Genomic DNA, 23286 nt, shown 5'->3' with positions numbered 1-23286 from the left:
AGCTTAGAGAACAAGTGTTGAGGGAGGTTCATGATTCAAAGGTGGCAGGTCATCCAGGTATTGCTAAGACAACTTCTTTACTTGCCCGTCATGTTTGGTGGCCTTCTTTTAAGTTGGATACTAAAGCTTTTGTTAAATCATGTCCAATTTGTCAGAGATCTAAATCCTCTCATAGTCTATCCCAGGGTCTGCTAAATCCATTACCCATTCCTGCCAAACCATGGTCCCACATTTCCATGGATTTTATTGTAGATTTGCCATCTTCTCATTTTATTCCTCTTCCTCACCTTCCTTCTAAAACCCTGGCTGACCTGTTTATTACTCATATTTTTAAGTTACACGGTTTTCCTGAAAATATTGTTTCAGACAGAGGGGTTCAGTTTGTTTCTAAATTTTGGCGTGCTTTTTGTTCTTTAGTGGGTACAGAATTATCCTTTTCTTCTGCCTACCATCCCCAGACTAATGGCCAGACTGAAAGGGTCAACCAATCCCTTGAGCAATATCTTCGATGTTATGTGTCCCATAACCAGTCTACTTGGTCTGAACTGTTGCCTTGGGCTGAATTTGCATATACAGTAATAATGCTTCCCACTCGTCCTCTGGGGAATCTCCTTTTTTTGTAGTTAATGGATTACATCCCAAAGCTTTTTCTTTTTCTGGTTCTGCCTCTCCTGTACCCGCTGCCAATGTTTTTGTAGAACAATTTTCTAAGATTTGGTCCCAGGTCCACAACTCTCTGTCCGCAGCTTCTTCGGCTCAGAAAAGAGCTGCTGACAGATCCCTTAGAGGAGCAGCGCGACGCGGCGGGCGACCCCGCCGAGGGGGCGGCAGGTGTCCCTGCCGCGCCCCACTAGACCACCAGGGTGAGACTTCGTTACATTACCCCCCTCTCTAGGGGGGGCCACTGGACCCCCAGGTTTACCAGGAAATTTGGAGTTGAATTGCTTCCTGAGGCGGTCAGCCTTGATGTCTTCAACTGAGACCCAAGAGTTCTACTCAGGACCAAAGCCCTTCCACCTAGTGAGGTATTGTAGTTTACCACGCACAAGATGGGAATCAAGGAACTCCTGGATCTCATATTCAGGCTGACCTTCAACAAACACTGGGCGAGGAACAGACAAGTGACGAACATTAGATGCAGGTTTTAAAAAGGAAACATGAAAGGAGTTAGAAATTTTGAAATCAGAAGGTAATTTTAGACGAACAGAGGAAGGATTGATTATGGCAGTGATGGGCTATGGACCAATGAACCTGGGACCAAGTTTGGGAGAGGGAACCTTCAGTTTAATATTCTTAGTAGATAACCATACCAAGTCCCCCACCTTGTACTGAGGTGCCTCTCTTCCGGATGTCTCTTAGTGCGCATGCGCATGCGCAGTTCGGGATTTAAAGGCGCATGCGTGCTGGCGTGATGACGTCAGCGCTCAAGGGCGCCAAATTTGAAAGTATTAAAGGGGCATTCCCACAGTTTGTCATTGCCCGTGATAGAATTGTTATTCTAGTGGTTCCTGAAGCCTTGTGCTGTTTGTTCTTGTTAACTTTATCTGTGATTCCTGGTTTTTGATCCCTGCCTGTTCCTGACTATTCTGATATCCGAACTCTGACCTTTGCCTGCATTTCGACTACTCTTTCTGCCTGATCCCTTCTGTTTGATTACCCGGTTTTGACCCCTGCCTGCATGACGATTCCTGTTATCTGCCTGCCTCGACCCAGCCTGTCTGACGATTCTCTCGCTTGCTCCAAAGACTTTGCTAACAGCCGTGCTCCTTCGCCAGCCAGAACATCTCGCCTTGCACCCCTCGTTAAGTCCAGGTGGCACCCAAGTAAGCTGAGGGCTCCTCCCGAAGCCCAACGGTGGTCACACTACTGGTGAAGCCGAGCCGAGACCAGGGTGCTTGGCATTTGTTCTGGTATCGGGTGCCGGCCGTGACAGTTACATTTTACATTTTACAGAAAACAAGCCATATTGAAATCTTCATTTAACCCTTTCGGGTATCGCATCTGCATCAACCAATTCCAATAGCATTCTCGCTGTAATAGATTTTTCTTTTTATCCATGCCTGGTTTAAAAATCACTTTCTCCAAAACATGCCATCTCAATTGAGATACATGATGTCCATGATCAAAAAAATGTTTTGCCAATAGAGATTCTGTTTTTGGTTTATTTATTCTATCAACTGTCTTTTAAATTTGTTGAGAGGGGTTATGATCAATCCACATTGCTGGCCACACAAAGAGAGGTTGAGCTCATACCAAGGGAGACTACGTTAACTAAGAAATCAAATGATAGATCAGTTAAACCCCAAAGAATCCAGTTTTTTACATCTTACAACACTAATTCTAAATTTCACTGTAATGTAATTTTGAAACATTGGAAGATTCTGAGTACAGATTCTAAACATGGGCATTTGTTCAGGGCACCACCCATTTTTTTTTATAGAAGGGGCAGGAATGTTGGTGAAGTCATCTCACACAAAGGGGTATGTAACATACTAGGTACTCAGAGCATGGGAACCTTCCCCTGCAGAAATTATAGCCACTGCAATGCTATCATCCCCGGCAGTTTTGTGACACATCCACATTCAGATGTTAAACATGAACTTCAAGGCTTTTTGATGTGGTGTATTGTATCAAGTGTCCATGCAGGTTATTATATATTGGTCAGACCAGTAGGGCTAATAAACTAGGCTCAATGAGCATAAATCAAATATCAGGACTTATCGCCAATACTCCTCACGGCACAGGTGCAATGTAAAAAGACAATTGATAGAATAAATAAACCAAAAACAGAATCTTTATTGGCAAAATATTTTTTTGAACAAGGACATCATGGGGCAAATTCACTAAGCGCCGAAGCGCCGAACGCTAGCGTCAATTCGGATTTTAGTGAATTTGCAGAGCGCTGGCGAAACTACGCCTGGCGAAGTACGGCGAAGTTGCGCCTGGCGCAACTACGAATCTTAGTGAATTTGCCCCCATGTATCTCAATTGAGATGGCAGGTTTTGGAGAAAGTGATTTTTAAACCAGGCATGGATGAAAAGAAAAATCTATTACAGCGAGAATGCTATTGGATCTGGTTGATGCAGTCGCAATACCCAAAAGGGTTAAATTAAGGTTTCAATATGGCTTGTTTCTGTAAAATGTATATATTCCTAAACTATGCTGTTTTCCTCTTAGATCAGCAATGTTGCCGGAACTGTCAGGGACAGTTTTCTTCTCCCCCACATAGGGTAAGCTAGTTAACTTATTTCCTCCTGATGATTGATTGAGATTGATACATTGTTACCTCTTGCGCCAGACTTGCCTTCGCCACCTCAGACCAGGTGAAGTGCAACAGAGTAGATAGGAGTTCCTCAAAAAAAATGTGAACATTTTTCTAAGTCCCAAAAAACGCTGGGGACTTCAGTTTTTCAGGGTGATAGGCTGCAAAATATCGTAATTTTTTTTAGGGTACCCGGCTTCCACCCTACATTTCCTTACATGGCACATAAACTATACACTGGGCACATGTGTAGGGCATTATAACAACTTTACTTTATTTTATTAAGGTTCCCTGGGCATGTGTAGTGTAATGTATTTGATGCAACATATAAGTCCATTGAAATTTAACTTCCCGCCGCAACTTCGCTTTGCTTGCCGAATTAACGATAGCGAAACTTCACAATCGTTCGACGCCCTGGACGCAACTTCACATTTTAATGAATTAGCGTTGTCCTGGGGAATTTTCATCTTTCAAAGTGTGGCGATGTGATGAAGCCATCGCTGGTGATTTTTTTATCTAGCTGCGTGACATGAGTATTGTCTAGCGGTAGGATTTTTTTATCTCCACATGTCTGTTAGACCAAACAGCTAATGGTATGGGTGTTGTCAGCTGAGACGTTAGTTTATCTAGTTAGGGGTCTAGGGGAGCAGTTATGGGCAGCAAATCCCCCATTATACAGATTGGGCTTGGAGGTAAGTCTATGATTTTTTTTTAAAGATCTGCTACATAGTAACTAACGTCATAAGAGGAGGTAGGTAGACATTGATCAACACCAGGGGAATTGAATTCAGTTTGCAAAACATAATAATATACAGTATTTACCATTTGTATTTAAATAAATCTTTAGGAGTTCAGACATTATGTGTTTTTTAAGGATAGCTACCCCTTTAAGCATGCGTTGAAAATGTTTCTTGCAGTATCAATAGTGAGGGAGCGAATGCCTAAACGTACTGAATGAATTGAGCAAAAAACAGAACAAAACCAACAATTAACACCCATTTTTCCCCAAGTTGTCCTTCCCACCCCTGTCCACCCATAGTAAGTAGGCCTGTACCCTAAACTACTATAATAACAGAAGCAAAGATAGGATAAGTCTAGGGAGAAGCCTCCCTATGAGACATTGCTGCTACGAACCAACATTGTTAGCTAAAGCTGGTTTGGAAGATGTTCATTTAGGCAGTTACTTTTCTGTGCTCCAGTATGCCAGTTCAGTATTGATGGGCAAATTTGTCCCGTTTCCGCTCACCTCCGCCCCCTGTTGCAGCAGGGTCCTAGGGAAAGTCGTGCGATCAAAAGCACAGAAGCACTGGGGAGCTTTGCATCCCCAGTGAACCTAAAGATGCGTCTGGGCGGCATGCCGCCCCTAAAATTTTGCCACCCTAGGCCCGGGCCTTTGTGGCATTGCCACAAATCCGTGCCAGGAGTTGTGTTCTGTCAGTGCAGATAAGGCTGGTAGAGGCTAATTAGCAGCACAAAAGTGGCTCAGGGTAGTGTACACAATGGGAGCTTCAGCACTGTAAGTCTTTCCTGTTTCATATCCTAGCTCTACCACCCCCTCAGGCATTTTTAAAATACTTGAACATGTTATGAGCAAGTGCAAGTTCCTTATTGGGAAGGAACTGGAGTCCAAAACTGCACTGCATACTCCAGAATAGGCCTCACCAGGGACCTATAAAGAGGCATAATTATGTTTTCATCCCTTGAGTTGATGCCCTTTTTTATGCAAGACAGAACTTTATTTGCTTGAGGAGCCACCGAATGACACTGCCCAGAATTAGACAACTTGTTACAGTATCTACAAAAAACCCTAGATCCTTCTGATTTAAGGAAACTCCCAACACACTGCCATTTAGTGTATAACTTGCAATTATTTTTGCAAAAGTGCATAACCTTGCTGTCACGGCCGGCACCCAACACCAGAACAAGTGCTCGAATCCTGGGTCTGAGCTAAGCTTCATCAGTGGTGTGACCACCTTTGAGCTTCGGGAGGAGCCCTCAGCCTAATCGGGTGCCACCTGGTCTTACGAGAGGTTCAAGCAAGTGTTCTGGCAGGCAATGGGGCACGGCTGGTAGCTAGAGTCTTTGGGACCGAGGATCACGGTAACAGACAAGGATAAGGCAGAAGGATCGTCAGACAGGCTGGGTCGTGGCAGGCAGAAAGCAAGGGTCGTCAGGCAGGCAAGGGTCAAAACCGGGTATCAAGCAGGAAGGGTACAAGCAGAAGAGTAGTCGGATATCAGGCACTGGTCAGGATACAGAATTCGGGATGGTCAAGGTACAGGCTGGGTCAAACACGGATAATCAGATTCAAACAGACAAAATAGCACCAGGCTTCAGAACAGAGCACCAGAAACAAGTTCTATCACGGGCAGTTTGCTGGGAGTGGAAGTGGCCTATTTATACCTTGTTTGGACGCAAAGGTTTTCGCGCCAAAATCGGCGCACACGCGTCAGGATCGACGCGCGCGCGTCCGCGTCAATAAAGGAAACGAGACGCGGGCGCGCGCGTCCTAAGGAGGCAAGATGGTGGAACCACGAGGCGGGCGTCCCCGCGGTCGGCGTGGCGGGCGTCCCCGCGGCCGACTTACAGCACCCCCAATCCCAGGTAAGACAGATTTCCTTACATTACCCCCCTCTCTAGGGGGGGACACCGGACCCCCAGGCTTCCCAGGAAACTTTAAATGGAACTGCTTCCTAAGACGATCAGCCTTGATGTCATCAACTGAGACCCAGGAGTTCTCCTCAGGACCGAATCCCTTCCACCTAGTGAGGTACTGGAGTTTGTTACGTACCATTCGGGAATCAAGGAACTCCTGGATCTCAAATTCAGGCTGACCGTCAACTTGCACTGGAGGGGGAACAGAAGTAAGGCGAGTATTAGCGGCAGGTTTAAGCAAAGAAACATGAAAAGAATCAGAAATCTTGAAATTAACAGGCAATTTAAGGCGAACAGACGAAGGGTTGATAACAGTAGTGATGGGGTAAGGACCAATGAAACGGGGACCCAGCTTAAGGGAAGGAACCTTTAACTTGATGTTTTTGGTAGAGAGCCACACCAAGTCTCCCACTTTATACTGGGGTGCTTCTCTACGTCTTTTATCAGCAGCCCTTTTCTGAGCAGAAGTAGCAGTAGACAAAGAATCATGTACCTGGGACCAAATCATGGAAAATTGTTCGACTGAGGAATTAGCGGAAGGGACAGAAGAACCAGAATTAGAGAAGGAAAAAGCTTTTGGGTGTAACCCATTAACAATAAAAAACGGAGACTCCCCAGTGGAGGAGTGAGTAGCGTTATTGTAGGCAAATTCTGCCCAGGGTAGCAGTTCTGCCCAGGAAGATTGATTTTCGGACACATAACATCTTAAAAATTGCTCTAAAGACTGGTTCACTCTCTCGGTTTGCCCATTGGTTTGTGGGTGATAGGCGGTTGAAAAAGAAAGATCCATCCCCACTAACGAGCAAAATGCGCGCCAGAACTTAGAGACAAATTGAACACCTCTGTCTGAAACAATATTACTGGGAAAACCATGCAACTTAAATATATGTTGAATAAAAAGTTCGGACAAAGTTTTGGCAGATGGGAGGTGAGGAAGAGCAATAAAATGACCCATCTTACTGAATCTATCCACCACCACCCAAATTACTGTTTTCCCCTGGGACACAGGCAACTCCACAATAAAATCCATAGAAAGATGGGTCCATGGTCTTTCAGGAATAGGGAGGGAAATCAGTAACCCTTGGGACAAATTTCTAGAAGTCTTGGAGCCTTGGCAGACAGGACAAGAATCCACAAAAGATTTAACATCTTGTTTACAGGTCGGCCACCAAGCACTTCGAGTAAGTAATGAAATAGTTTTACTTACACCAGGATGTCCTGCCATCTTGGAATCATGAACCTCTCTTAGAACCTGTTCTCTAAGATCTTCAGGAACAAATAATCTCCCAACAGGAGTGTTAGAGGGAGCGTCTGTCTGAACAGGGGATAACAAAGAAGAGAGATCAGATTCCAAAGTAGCCACAATGACTTCACCCGGAATAATTGTACTACAGTCATCAGTTTCAGAATATATTGAGTCAAAGCTTCTGGAAAGAGCATCTGCCTTGACGTTCTTTGTACCAGGCCTAAACGTCAAGGTAAAGTTAAACCTAGAAAAGAACAAAGCCCACCTTGCCTGTCTGGGATTTAGACGCTTTGCTGACTCAATATACAACAGATTTTTATGGTCAGTGTAGACCGTAACCTGGTGTTTAGCCCCTTCTAGTAGATGCCGCCATTCCTCAAAGGCCCACTTGACAGCTAATAGTTCTCTATTCCCTATGTCATAATTTGCCTCTGCAGGAAGAAATTTTCTAGAGAAAAATGCACAGGGGTGTAACTTATTAGTTATCGGGTGCCTTTGAGAGAGAATTGCCCCTGCTCCCACCTCAGAAGCATCTACCTCGACTATAAAAGGTAGTGTTGTATCAGGATGGCGGAGGATTGGGGCAGAACTAAACTCCCTTTTGAGGAACTCGAAAGCTTGGATAGCTTCCGGAGGCCACATACTGGGGTCAGCACCTTTCTTAGTAAGATTTGTGATAGGAGCCACAATAAGTGAAAATTTTTTAATGAATTGCCTATAATAGTTGGCAAAACCTAGGAACCTTTGGGTTGCACGTAAAGAATAAGGTTGGGTCCACTCCAGGACAGCTCTTACCTTGTCTGGATCCATTTCGAGACCCTTGGAAGAAATATTAAATCCCAAGAACTGTACGGAAGCAACCTCAAAAGTACACTTCTCCAATTTTGCATACAGGTTATTAGCTCTAAGCCTACGCAATACCTCACAAACATGAAGACGATGATCAGACAGATTGGCAGAGAAGATGAGGATGTCATCTAGGTAGACCACTACGTATATCCCCAGCAGGTCCCGAAAGATGTCATTGACAAACTCCTGAAACACTGCTGGGGCGTTACATAGACCCAAACGGCATAACAAGGTACTCGTAGTGGCCATCCCTAGTATTAAAAGCCGTTTTCCACTCATCCCCCTCCCTGATCCGAATGAGGTTATAGGCACCCCTCAAGTCAAGCTTGGAGTAGATCTTAGCATCCTTGACCTGGTCAAATAGTTCGGAGATTAATGGTAAGGGGTAGCGGTTTTTTACAGTGATTTTATTAAGCCCCCTATAATCAATACAGGGGCGTAAACCACCGTCTTTCTTACCCACAAAAAAGAACCCTGCCCCCGCAGGGGAACAAGAGGGCCTAATGAAGCCCCTGTCAAGATTTTCTTGTATATACTCTTTCATTGCCTGGGCTTCGGGCAATGAAAGAGGGTAGGTTCTACCACGTGGAGGAGTTGACCCAGGAACTAAATCAATAGGGCAGTCATACTGCCGATGCGGAGGTAAGGTCTCAGCTGCTCTTTTAGAGAAAACATCAGAGAAAACAGAATATGCTGTGGGTAACCCCTCAAGAGAAGTAGTGGCTACTACAGAGGGAAAACAAACCCCACTACATCCTGTACCCCATTGAGTCACCCCCTTAGAAACCCAGTCTATCAGAGGGTTATGCCTCTGGAGCCATGGTAAACCAAGAATAAGAGGAGAGGAAGCTCCCTCAATGAGGTATAGAGCTATCTCCTCACAGTGTAGATTATTTGCACACATGGAAAGATTTGTGGTCTTTTGGGAAACCACCCCTGATCCCAAGGGTCTTTTATCGACAGCCAGAATTCTCATGGGAGGATTGAGGGCAACCAAAGGAATTTTATTTTTAGCAGCGAATGCTGCGTCCAAGAAATTACCCTCCGCCCCAGAATCAATGAAGGCTGACAATTTAACAGTGCCCGTAGGCCAGGTTAATTTAACAGATAATAGGACCTTGGAGGCAGATTGGGGAGAGGAAACGCCTGCACCCAAATGGAGCTCCCCTTCTCCATTTAGGCTAGGGCGTTTCCCGGCCTCTTGGAACACTGATTGAGGAAGTGACCCTTCTCCCCACAATACAAACACAACCCAAGAGACCGCCTCCGTGCCTTTTCCTCAGGAGTAAGGTGAAAAATGCCCAGCTGCATAGGCTCCTCCTGAGGTTGAGACACAGAGGGGTTGACAACTTAGCACTAAAATTATGCTTATACACAGAAGAAGTACCCTGTTCCTCCCGATTTTCCCTCTGTCTCCTATCTATCTGGATAACCAGAGACATAAGGTCATCCAGACTGGTAGATAGGGGGTAATTGACCAGGCTGTCTTTGACAGATTTGGCTAGACCGATGCGAAACTGGCTCCTTAGAGCTGCATCGTTCCAACCAGTCTCCACCGCCCACCTACGGAACTCTGTGCAGTAAATCTCCACCTCCCGTTTACCCTGGCGTAGTTTGCGAATCGCGGAATCGGCCGAAGAGGCGCGATCCGGGTCATCGTAAAGAATGGCCATAGAGCGGAAGAAAATATCTAAAGAGTAACGGGCAGGGTCAGTGGCTGGCAATCTAAGTGCCCAGACTTGGGGGTCACCCACTAATAGGGTCATTACGAACCTGACCTTTTCCTCGTCAGAGGGAAATGAGCGGGGGAAAAAGCTGAGGTACAGCTTACAGGCCTCTTGAAAAACAAAAAACTGGGTTCTGTCCCCACCAAACTTGGCAGGAAATGCAATTTTGGGTTCCTGAGGTCTGAATACAGCACCCCTATCAGGCAGGGAACCCACAGAAGGAGTAGGAACAGAACTGGCTGGCTGCTGCGAGGGTTCCAGCTGGCGTGTTAGGTTATGGAACCCCTGGAGCAAATAGTTCTGCTTTTGCTCCTGCTCCTCCATACGTTGCAGTAGAGTAGTTAGCAACAGCTCGGAAGAAGATGGAAGTGGAGCAGCGGCAGCAGCTTCGGTGTGATCGTCGTCCTCCATGGCCCGTGATAATGTCACGGCCGGCACCCAACACCAGAACAAGTGCTCGAATCCTGGGTCTGAGCTAAGCTTCACCAGTGGTGTGACCACCTTTGAGCTTCGGGAGGAGCCCTCAGCCTAATCGGGTGCCACCTGGTCTTACGAGAGGTTCAAGCAAGTGTTCTGGCAGGCAATGGGGCACGGCTGGTAGCTAGAGTCTTTGGGACCGAGGATCACGGTAACAGACAAGGATAAGGCAGAAGGATCGTCAGACAGGCTGGGTCGTGGCAGGCAGAAAGCAAGGGTCGTCAGGCAGGCAAGGGTCAAAACCGGGTATCAAGCAGGAAGGGTACAAGCAGAAGAGTAGTCGGATATCAGGCACTGGTCAGGATACAGAATTCGGGATGGTCAAGGTACAGGCTGGGTCAAACACGGATAATCAGATTCAAACAGACAAAATAGCACCAGGCTTCAGAACAGAGCACCAGAAACAAGTTCTATCACGGGCAGTTTGCTGGGAGTGGAAGTGGCCTATTTATACCTTGTTTGGACGCAAAGGTTTTCGCGCCAAAATCGGCGCACACGCGTCAGGATCGACGCGCGCGCGTCCGCGTCAATAAAGGAAACGAGACGCGGGCGCGCGCGTCCTAAGGAGGCAAGATGGTGGAACCACGAGGCGTGGTAGGCGTCCCCGCGGCCGACTTACAGCACCCCCAATCCCAGGTAAGACAAATTTCCTTACACTTGCATTTATCAATATTGAACTTAATTTTCCAATTTGTTGCCAAGTCTCCTAACTTAGACAAATCACTCTGCAAAGTGGCAGCATCCTGCATGGAACCTATAGTTCTGCACAATTTAGTGTCATCTGCAAAAATAGAAAAAGTACTTTCAATGCCCACCATGTCATTAATAAACAAGTTGAAAAGCAAGGGACCTAGAACAGAGCTACTCCACTAACAACACTGGTCCAATTAGAAAATGTTCCATTTACCACCACTCTTTGTAGTCAAACTTTTAGTTGTAAAGTATAATCATGTCACATCGCAACCCCAACTTTGACAGTCTACCCTCATAATTTGTCTTCCATCCATCTAACCAGTTTAGTTGCACATCTCTGCACTCTCTCCAGCTCATTTATATCTGTCAGCGGGGGCCTGCGGCACCCACAGGGGGTTGTAGTAAGGATCAAGGAGGAAGTCCTTTTCCAGTGAGTCCAGGCAAAGTACAATTCAAGGGAAATCCAATAGAGAGGTCTAGTCCAGGCAAGGGTTCGAGATGGCCGGCAGCAAGGTTCAAATGTCAGGAAACAGGCAGAAGATCAATAACAGGTAAAACAGGCAAGCAGGGAGACCCAGGAACACAATATAATATTGAGCTATACTCGGGCATCGAACCCGGGTTTCCGGCATCCTTTTAAGTTTGCATTTGGCGCCACAGCGCGTGATGTCACCGCGCCGGGATCTTGGATCCGCCGCGCCGGGAGTAAGGTAGGGAGCGCCGGGCGCTCATCGTGACAGTACCCCCTCCCCCACGGGGGGCCACCGGACCACCAGGACGAGGCTTCTGGGGAAACCGACTATGAAAGATATTCACAAGGCGGGGAGCATGCACATCCGAGTCCTTCTCCTAGGAGCATTCCTCAGGACCAAAGCCCTTCCATTGGATGAGGTACTGGAGAGATCCCCATAGGGGGGGTTCTGTGCATGAGTGATGCATATACAGACATATATACTGATAATATATTAAACTAACTGTAGAGCTTAAAATGACAATAGCTTCCGATATTACACGTGTTTAAGAAGTCATCAAAGTCACTTTTAAAGCATTATGGCATAATCTGTCATCACAACCAGCCTGGCATAGCACAACCTCACTGTCATCAACGTGAAGAACCACTTTCACTATTTTAAATAAATTCGATTCCTCAAGTCATTCAGTCACAACCCTTCATAAACCAGAATAAGCCAGAATAACAGATATTATTATATCAGACAACACGGTTGCTTTTCCTCCTGAAGAATATAAGTGCAATAGATATACTGGTCAACAAGACTTTCACAGTTTCATTTACCCCAGTATGTAATCCCATATCCCAACAACTGTGAGCGTTTATTTTTTTTTTAATATATATATATATATATATATATATATATATATATATATATATATATATATATATATATATATATATACTGTAACACTTGAGGATATCAAAATGGGCTGACGAAACACATTGACACAAGTGCCTGAATTCTTACATGTTATAAAGGGAATACACTTTTAATATATTAAAATACTTTTAATGGCTGAAATCTGTGCAGTCTGCAGTAATAGTAATTACAAAAAGGTTTACTCTATTGTAAACCTTTTTGTAATTACTATTACTGCAGACTGCACAGATTTCAGCCATTAAAAGTATAGTTATTCTAATTAGAAGACCATTAATAACCTGTGAAATGTTCCTTTTAACTGGTGCTTAACAAGTACATTAGAGGACATTATAGACAAATGGCAGGGGACCTTTTTACCCATAAAGTGGATCACCATACCAGAGGCCACCCCTTTAGACTAGAAGAAAAGAACTTTCATTTGAAGCAACGTAGAGGGTTCTTCACAGTCAGGACAGTGAGGTTGTGGAATGCACTGCCGGGTGATGTTGTGATGGCTGATTCAGTTAATGTCTTTAAGAATGGCTTGGATGATTTTTTGGACAGACATAATATTAAAGGCTATTGTGATACTAAACTCTATAGTTAATATAGGTATGGTATATAGAATTTTAATTAAAAGTAGGGAGGGGTGTGTGTATGGATGCTGGGTTTTCATTTGGAGGGGTTGAACTTGATGGACTTTGTCTTTTTTCAACCCAATTTAACTATGTAACTATGTAACTATGTAAGTCTGAACTGAAACAAAATCACACCTAATATAAAATAATAAAAATAAGGCAGTTTGCAGTATTTATTCTGCTTAGATGTTATTAAACATAGCTTATATAACACAAAATCAATACATCAGATCTATGTTATTAAACGTTCCTGTCAATATATTATAAGTAAAATTTAGAAATTAAAGTTTAGAGGACTTACCTTCAAAGTCCACCAGTCCATCCCCATTAACATCTACATCTTTCAGGATTTCCTCCACGTCACAGGGTCCCAACTGCTGTCCAAGCAATTTTCTCATTGCCTCTCGCAGTTCAAGTGTGCTGATTCGTCCATCACCATTTGAATCAAACTGGAGGAATAGGAACCATGAGAGCAAAGATGGGATATTGGCAAAATTGAAGATCAAAAATTGTTAGGCAGGGCTTAATATTCATTTTTGAGCAACAAAAGACACAATAAAACAACACAACAGGACACGTTTCAGGACTACAAGAAACCTTAACATCAACAATGAAGGTTAGAAGAAATAAAAGAGGACTTATGATAGTTTTGCCTCTTGTTTTAATAAATATATGTCTATTGTTTTTGCAATTTTTTTACAATAAACAAGAAAATGAAACCAGTTTCATTTTTTAGAAAATAAGCAGCTTTCTGGTTCTGTCACTGTTTAGGTAGGTAAAGAGAAAAAACTGTTTTTCATTAGTACAAAATGGACAAACAATCCCTGTTTTGTTTAAAGGGTAAGGTATTTTTCAGTAGCAGTATGCACAAAATGTCTCTGTCTTAAATATATTGATAATGGGTTGAGTGCAGAGGAATCTTGTATTTCTCTCTGAACTCTACATTTGGCATAGTCGGCAGGATGTAAGGGCGTGCAGCGTCAGCAGCACCTGTGGTCCTACTGCTGGTGAGTGCTGCCTTGGCAAGCTTACTAAGTTTGATGATGGGATGAAACTGGCAATCATAGACTGTGCTGAGCAAATACAGTTCATTTGTACAAGGTGTTTGCCAAGCATAGTGCTGATCTGGAGCTGGGATCATTAGAGGGCACTGCTTTAAGGCAGTGCTTCAACACCCGGCCGCAGAGAGAGCCATATTGAATGAAATTGTAGGTGACCTGGAAGGGCTGAATGGAGAGGTTGCAATTGCAACAGGCTTGAACACTAGACTCTGACATGTGTGCATAGAGAGGGAGAGACAATTCCTCTGCTTGTGGTGGTGCTGTAGGAGCTCTGGAACAAGTTGATCAAGGTGGAATGCTGTGTTGCCCCTGATCCATGTAAATTGCAAGCAATGCAGTGCTGGCTCCCTCCCAACAATGTGGAAAAGCACTGGTCCTTCTGGGGATTGGCTAGATATTACAGGCACTATATCAAAGGTTTTTCCCGCATTATTCCCCCAACAGTCTTATTCAGTTCCAAAGCTGCCTATTCCTCAGCAGTCTGCTCCCGGTTCCAGGGCCGGCTATCCGTCAGCAGTCTGCTCCAGTTCCAGGGCCGGCTATCTGTCAGCAGTCTGCTCCAGTTCCAGGGCCGGCTATCCACCAGCAGTCTGCTCCAGTTCCCGTGCCAGCTCCCCGAAAGGCTGCCTGTTCCCGCACTGGCTCCCCGCAAGCTGCCTGTTCCCGTGCCGGCTCCCGAGAGCTGCTCCGGAGGGGCCTTCCCCGCAGCCTCTGCTGCTCACAGCTTCAGAGGGGCCTTCCTCCGCAGCATCCGCTGCTCACAGCTCCAGTGCCCGCTCCCCAGCAGCTGCTTCCCATACCCATGCCGGCACCCAGCAGGGTCTGCTGCTTCCGCCAAGTGCTGTGCCCCCAGGAGTGGGGCTTCTGCCGAGTGCTGTGCCACAAGTAGTGGGGCTTCTGCCATGTGTTAAAATGTTGCCTATACCTCTGCCAAACCCCAGGGCACCCACCAGGGTGGCCCTGCCAAACCCCAGGGAACTTGCCAGGGTGGCTCTGCTAAACCCCAGGGCACCTGCCACCTGCCAGGGTGGCCCTGCTGAACCCCAGGGCACTCACCAGGGTGGCTCTGCCAGAGCCCAGGGCACCCACCAGGGTGGCTCAGCCAAACGCCAGGGCACCCGCCAGGATGGCTCAGCCGAACGCCAGGGCACCCACCAGGATGGCTCAGCCGAACGCCAGGGCACCCACCAGGGTGACTCAGCCGAACCCCAGGGCACCCGCTAGGGTGCCTCAGCCGAACCCCAGTGCACCTGACAGGGTGGCTCTGACCATAGCATTTCCTTTTAGTAGGGCACCTGCCAGAATCCCAGGCACCCATGAAGGGGGCACCTGCGAGGGTGGAGTTGCCTGTACCACTGCCAGAACCCAAGTCACCCATGAAGGGGGCTCTGCCCATTGCGTTACCTCTTAGTAGGGCACTTGCAAGGGTGGATTTGCCTGTACCGCTGCCAGAGCCTGGACATCCATGAGGTTGGCTCTGCCTGCGGCCTCGCCTGAAACCCAGGCAACCACAAAGGTGGCTCTGCCTGCGGCCTTGCCTGAAACCTAGGGAAACACAAAGGTGGCTCTGCCAAAGACCTTGCCCAAAAACAGGCATGTATCTCCTACCTTTGTCTGTTATTCTGCCATGTGCTGCTCCCCCAGGAAGGGGTTTCTTCCTGACCTTTTGAAGAACATTCCTTGATTTAAGTGAACTTTTATTTCTACATCTACAGTGTCTTGAATAAAAAAAATTTTTTTCTTTGTTTGGTGTTCTGTTGTTTGAAATATTGTTTGGGGTGTCCTGAGGCTGCTTTTAAAGTGGGGGGTTAATGTAAGGAATTATCCCTCTGTTGGGTTTGAACCTTTTTGTATTGCAGCCTGTTCCCTTACCTCTTTACTATTCTGGCAGGTTAGAGGTATGGGTTTACCCTTTTTTTAGGATCCTATGGCTAGCCCTGGCTCTGTTAATTATACTCAGCTGCTCTGCATTAAACAGCAGGTGCAGCCTATTCCTAATTAGCTCCCAGCAGAGGACCCTTATTTAAACCAGGAACAAGCTTCCCTCCCTGCCAGTTCATAGTTCTGATACCTGCTGGACACCTGGTCTTTGTTCCTGGTTCCTAGCTCCAGTCTGATCCTGTTTCAGGACTCTCTCCCATGCCGATGTTCCCGATTCTTGTATTCCTTTTTGGCTAATCTGTGCCTGTTTATGGAATATTGTTTTACTTTGAACTCCTGAGCCAGTAAGTTGTTCTTTTACTTTTGTGGCTAATAAACTCACTGTCTGCAAGCATCCTTGCCAGTCTACTCCCTCTTAATTACACTTTAAATATTAACACAGGGTCATTCCTATGTGGGGTTTGGGCCACTGGTCGTGACAATCTGCTTTTGAGACAATAAAACAAAGTTCTGGTTAATAATTGCTTATGGAAGGAAAGGTAAAATCACCAGGGGGGTGGCAAATGTTAGGCACCCCCACAAATTATAATCACTTACCTGGTACCCCAGACCAGCTTTCCTGTTAGAAAAAAATTGCACACGACAGGGGTACAGTACTTCTGAGTGATCATTTCATTTTGATTTAATATTTCCTTATGTACAGTACTAACCCCAAGATAGATACAATCTGATAATGGACCTACAATTAGCTGGTTCCTCAGTTGTGTGGCCTTACAAATTATACATAACTTCTATTTAACCCCAGTTAGAAGACACCATATAAGCACTCTCTCCTGAGACAACGGTTTAAAATTACATAGTCCGCAAGCTGACTTGACCCACTGTCTTTGGCTGTGTCCCAATATACACAATGTTTGGAAGGAGGTCAGCACATACTGGGAAAACATAACAGGGAAATCATTCCATCCCACAATCACCTGGGCAATAGTTAGCGTACTTCCTCAACATGCTCTTTTAAATAGACCAGAAAGGGGCTTTCACATCATTGGCTCACTGCTACCTCCCTACAGAGAACTAGTTAAATAAAAGCTACATCACATCTTCCACACGGACTGGTAAGAAATTAAAACTAACAAAGAACAATATACGGATAATTTTTTTTTTAGTACCTGGACAAACTACATATCCTCACCTTCCAAACTCACCGAACACCTCATAATGTATACCTACAACGTACCACTCCGTATGATACAGAGCTGCTATTGAATAATCCACTAGTCCGAGAGGCAGGTCAATATATACAAAATATATCCAACTGGATAGAAATACATTGGGATCATTCACAAGGAGTAAATCAAATTTTACTTTAGACCCAGAGTAACAGTGTGAAGTCTGAATTCAAAAAGCCATATGGAATTACACCTCAGTGAAATTCCACTTGGACAAATAAACCAAACATGTGCAACAACAAATAACTTAATAGGTAAAAAAGAAAGGCAAAAATGCAATAATAACAATATCACCCCTGCCCTGGGGACCATTCTGGTTAATCCAACCCTGGCACAGTTTTTACCAGGACACAGTCCTACACTCCCATTCAGTCCCTTCCCCCAAGAGCTCTTTAACTATCCCCATGTAGGGATACCTGCCCCAAAGTACCTTTCCTTTGGATAAGGCAGTTGCTCCCGCATGACAGGCATACAGACTGTTGTCACACAGGGGAAAAGGCACTGTATACCTTTTCAAATCTTATTTTGTTTTCATTTTATTTTAAAGCTGCATCTAATGAATATAAACACTATAATAAATATTGTAAAACCGCAATCCGGAGGTAAAAGATAGAAAGTGAGAAGCGCATTGCGGCAGAGGCTAAATCATAATTACATAGTTAGTTACATAGTTATATAGTTTCATAGTTAAATCAGGTTGAAAAAATACAATCAAGTCCAACCCCTCCAAATAAAAACCCAGCATCCATACACACACCCCTCCCTACTTTCACACAAATTATATATACCCATACCTATACTAACTATAGAGTTTAATATCACAATAGCCTTTGATATTCTGTCTGTCCAAAAAATCATCCAAGCCATTCTTAAAGGCATTAACTGAATCAGCCATCACAACATCACCTGGAAGTGCATTCCACAACCTCACTGTCCTGACTGTGAAGAACCCCTTACGTTGCTTCAAATAAAAGTTATTTTCTTCTAGTCTGAAGCGGTGGCCTCTGGTACAGTGATCCTCTTTATGGGTAAAAAGGTCCCCTGCTATATGCTATAATGTCCTCTAATGTACTTGCAAAGTGTAATCATGACCCCTCACAAGCGCCTCTTTTCCAGAGAAAACAACCGAAACCTTGACAGTCTACCCTCATAATTTAAGTCTTCCACACCTCTAACCAGTTTAGTTGCACGTCTCTGCACTCTCTCCAGCTCATTTATATCCCTCTTAAGGACTGGAGTCCAAAACTACACTGCATACTCCAGATTAGGCTTTACCAGGGACCTATAAAGAGACATAATTAAGTTTTCATCCCTTGAGTTAATGCCCTTTTTTATGCAAGACATAGTTTAGTAGCCACAGAATGACACTGCCCAGAATTAGACAACTTGTTATCTACAAAAAACCCTAGATCCTTTTAATTTAAGGAAACTCCCAACACACTGCCATTTAGTGTATAACTTGCATATACAGTATATTATTTTTGCCAAAGTGCATAACCTTGCATTTATCAACATTGAACCTCATTTTCCAGTTTGCTGCCCAGTTTTCCAACTTATTTAGTATCATCTGCAAAAATAGAAACAGTACTTTCAATGCCCACCTCCAGGTCATTAATAAACAAGTTGAAAAGCAAGGGACCTAGTACAGAGCCCTGTGGTACTCCACTAACAACACTGGTCCAATTAGAAAATGTTCCATTTACCACCACTGTTTGTAGTCTATCTTTTAGCCAGTTCTCTATCCAGGTGCAAATACTATGTTCCAGGCCAACATTCCTTAATGTAACCAGTAACCTTTTGTGTGGCACTGTATCAAATGCTTTAGCAATGTCTAAGTAAATCACATCCACTGCCATCCCAGAATCGAGGTACCTGCTTACCTTCTCATAAAAAGAAATTAAGTTAGTCTGGCAAGATCTATTACACATAAAACCATGCACTTATAGTATTATCATTTGCTATAAAGTCCAATATCTTATCCTTTAATAACCCTTCAAAAAGCTTTCCTACTACTGACGTCAGACTAACTGGCCTATAATTTTGAGGCTGAGAACGGGATCCTTTTTTGAATACAGGCACCGCATTAGCAATTCGCCAGTCTCTCGGCACTATGCCAGACCTCAATGAATCCTGAAAAATTAAGTAAAGAGATTTTGGCAATCATAGAGCTAAGCTCGCTAAGTACCCTGGGATGAATACCATCTGGCCCCGGACCTTTGTTTATCTTAACATGTTCTAGTCTCTTTTGAATTTCCTCATGTGTGAACCATGCATCATTAAGTGTATTACTAGAATTGATACTATTAAGAAGGAAACCTTCAATAACTGGTTCCTCATTTGTGTAGACAGATGAAAAATATGAATTCGGAATCTGCGCTTTTATTTTGTTCAACCAGCTGACCCCCCTCTGAAACTAAAGGTCCCACACCTTCCTGTTTCATTTTTTTTACTATTAACATATTTAAAAAATAATTTTGGATTCTTTTTACTGCTTGCTGCAATATCCTTTTCCATATCAATTTTAGCTTGCCTTATAGCTTCTTTGCATGATTTATTGGCATCCTTGTACCTTATAAATGATTCGGCTGTCCCAGATAACTTGAAATCCTTAAAAGCACGCCTTTTCTTACCCACCTCACTTCTATTGAACCAAAAAGGTTTTGCTTTGCAACGTTGTTCCTTGCTTACAAGGAGAATATACTGACGTATATTTATTAAGCAGCATTTTAAAGACTTAGAATTGCTTCTGCAACAGAATCTCAAAGGAGTCCATGTTATGATCACTATTCCCTACTTGCTCACCCACACAAATGTTAGAGATGAGTTCAGTATTATTGGTTATTACAAGGTCCAAAAGTGAGTTATTCCTAGTAGGTTCTTGAACGAGCTGGAATAAAAAGTTTTCATTCAACATATTTACAAACCTACTAGATTTTTCTGTCTTGTCAACCCCCATTACCCCAGTCAATGTCTGGATAATTGATGTCACCCATAGCAACAACTTGACCCAGCTATGAAGCTGCTTGTATCTGAAAGAGTAGCTGGGCTTCATACTCGTCACTTATACGAGGTGGTTTATAGCGTACACCAATGATAATTATCTTTGTAACCTTTTGCCCAGTCAAAATCTCTACCCAGAGGGATTCTACACCCTCACCAGTGCCAGCTATGGTTATTTCTTTAGTGCAAGGCTTTAATTCAGGCTTTACATACAAACACACTCCTCCACCCTTTTTTATCCCTCGTCCCTCCTAAAAAGGATGTAACCATTTAAATTCACAGTCCAGTCACATGTTTCATCCCACCAGGTGATGTTGTGATGGCTGATTCAGTTAATGCCTTTAAGAATGGCTTGGATGATTTTTTGGACAGACGTAATATCAAAGGCTATTCTGATACTAAGCTCTATAGTTAGTATAGGTATGGGTATATAGAATTTAATTAAAAGTAGGTATGGGTGTATGTATGGATGCTGGGTTTTCATTTGGAGGGGTTGAACTTGATGGACTTTGTCTTTTTTCAACCTAATTTAACTATGTAACTATGTAACTATGTAACCAGGTCTCCGTGATACCAATTATATCATAATTTTTAGAGCATGCAATTAATTCTAGGTCATCCATTTTACCTGACAAACTCAGTGCATTTGCCAGCATACAGTGGAGGTTACTTTTGAAATTTACATAAGTTAGCAGTATTCTGTTTTCCAAGTAACAGAGGGACCTCCTTAACTGGTAAACTATATGCCCCCTCACTCCTCCCCCGTGACCCCTTACTAACCCCACTGCCCCGTCTACCCTAGCTTCCCCCAAACAATTTTTTAAGTATATTAATAGTATTAATAGTAAAAAGATGTGGGTTGAGAGTGTGGCTCCTTTTAATAATGGTAGAACAGATACTGAAAAGGCAAATGTGCTAAATCAGTTCTTTTATTCAGTGTATACAATAGAAGAGTTCCAAGACCCACCTCATAGCTGTAATGTTGGCTCACCTCAAACTAGTCAGTGGCTGACTCAGGATATGGTTCATAAAGCTTTACTAGAAAATTAATGTGAATGAGGCACCAGGCCCAGATGGAATACACCCTCAGATACTAAGGGAGCATAGTTCAGTTTTAGACCGGCCTTTTTTTCTAATGTTCTTAGATTCACTTTCGTCTGGTCTGGTACCTATGGATTGAAGGAAAGCTGATGTAATTCCTTTATTTAAAAAAGGATTACGATCTCAGTTCAAAAACTATAGGCCAGAATTTGACAAATTATTAAAACTTCTTAAGGGATCACATTCAAAATGTTGTCCTGGTGAATGGCAGTACTCAGCATGGTTTTATGAAGGATAGGTCATATCAGACAAATTTGATTTTTATGATTGGATTTTGTCAAAGCATTTGATACAGTGCCCACAAACTATTGCTTTCCTAACTAAAGTCAGTTGGGCTTAATGAAGTCATTTGCACATATAAACTGGCTACAAGATCGGGTACAGACGCTGGCTGTTAATGGTACATTCTCAAATTGGAGTAAGATTCTTAAGTGGGATCCCTCAGGGCTCTGCATTGGGTCCACTTTTATTTAACTTGTTCATTGTTCCACTGTAGAGAGAGCTGGTAAGGCCCCATCTAGAACATGCCATACAGTTTTGGTCTCCAACCCTCAAACGGGACAATATTTGCCAACTAAGCTAGTAAAATGTATGGAAAATGTATGGAAAATCTCAGCTATAAGGACTGGACTGGCCAAGCTGGGGTTGATCATGCTGGAGAAGTGGTGCTTGAGTGGCGATATGATCACTATGTATAAACATATAAGGGGATCACATAATAATCTCTCTGGTGCTTTATTTACCAGGGTTTTTTTACATGGAGAGCAGAAAGTATGTGGAATTCTCTCCCTGAATCAGTCTTGCTGGTTGATACACTAGATAGCTTTAAGAAGGGGTTGGATGGCTTTTTGGCAAGGGAGAGAATACAGGGTTATGGAAGATAGCTCATAGTATAAGTTGATACAGGGACTAGTCCAATTGACAGCTTGGAGTCAGAAAATAATGTTTTCCCCTTCTGAAGCAAATTGGAGAGGCTTCAAATGGGGTTTTTTGCCTTCCTCTGGATCAACTAGCAGGTTATATACATAATCAAGGTTGAACTTGATTGACGTTTGTCTTTTTTCAACCTAACTTACTCTTGTTACTATATATATTAATGGAGTATTCAATAAATATATTATTTAAAAAAATGTAAGAATAATTTTTTACTTTGCTGCAATACCCTTTTAATTTATATTTTAACTTTTTATTGCTTGCGTTATTGACCTGCTTTTAGAATTTCAGATTTTTTGACTAATTAATTTATTTTTTATTTTTCAGGCATTCAACACCAACACTTATTAAACCAAAAAAGGTTTTGCTTTTCTGTTGTCTTTCCTTTCTTACAAGGGGAATATTTCGACATATATATTTATTAAGCAGCATTTTAAAGACATTCCATTTTCCTCATGTGTTTAACCTTTTCAAAAGCCTTTCCCAGTTTATATATTGCACAGATGCCTTTATACTGCTAAAGTTTTTATTAATATTCCTCTGGGGATTATAGCAATTGGAAACATAATTAAGCAATCTTTCTACATAACATAACATAGTAACATAGTAAGTTAGGTTGAAAAAAGACACACGTCCATCAAGTTTTAACCTTTTAACTTTTTTTTTTAACCTGCCTAACTGCCAGTTGATCCAGTGAAAGGCGAAAACCCCCATCTGAAGCCTCTCCAAGGAAAAAAATCCTTTTCTGACTCCAAAATGGCAATCAGACTAGTCCCTAGATGAACTTATACTATGAGCTATTTTCCATAACACTGTATTCTCTCACTTGCTAAAAAGCCATCCAACCCCTTCTTAAAGTTATCTAATGTATCAGCCTGTACCACTGATTCAGGGAGAGAATTCCACATCTTTACAGCTCTCACTGTAAAAAAACCCTTCTGAATATGTAGGCGGAAACTCTTTTCTTCCAAGCTGAATGGGTGACCTTGTATCAGCTGGAAAGACCTACTGGTAAATAAAGCATTAGAGAGATTATTATATGATCCCCTTATTTATTTATACATAGTTATCATATCACCCCTACGCTCTTCTCCAGCTTGAACATCCCCAATTTGGCCAGTCTTTCTTCATATCTAAGATTTTCCATACCCTTTACCAGC

At 43.4% G+C, this 23286-nt stretch overlaps 1 protein-coding gene across 1 annotated transcript in view; it reads right to left on the bottom strand.

Annotated features, from left to right (window-relative positions):
* The window catches only part of LOC108697221 (calcium-binding protein 2-like), a 221956-nt gene that overhangs the window by 30595 nt on the left and 168075 nt on the right, over positions 1-23286 (bottom strand). Inside the window, exon 6 of the mRNA XM_041571191.1 lies at positions 13223-13370. Within this exon, the coding sequence (XP_041427125.1) occupies positions 13223-13370 (148 nt within the window). The remainder of the gene's footprint in view (positions 1-13222; positions 13371-23286) is intronic.

The sequence above is a fragment of the Xenopus laevis genome, chromosome 7S (assembly GCF_017654675.1).
Source record: "Xenopus laevis strain J_2021 chromosome 7S, Xenopus_laevis_v10.1, whole genome shotgun sequence".
In the NCBI taxonomy this organism is placed as follows: Eukaryota; Metazoa; Chordata; class Amphibia; order Anura; family Pipidae; genus Xenopus; species Xenopus laevis.
Note: the sequence above shows the minus strand (reverse complement) of the source record. Positions and strands in the feature narration are given on the sequence as shown.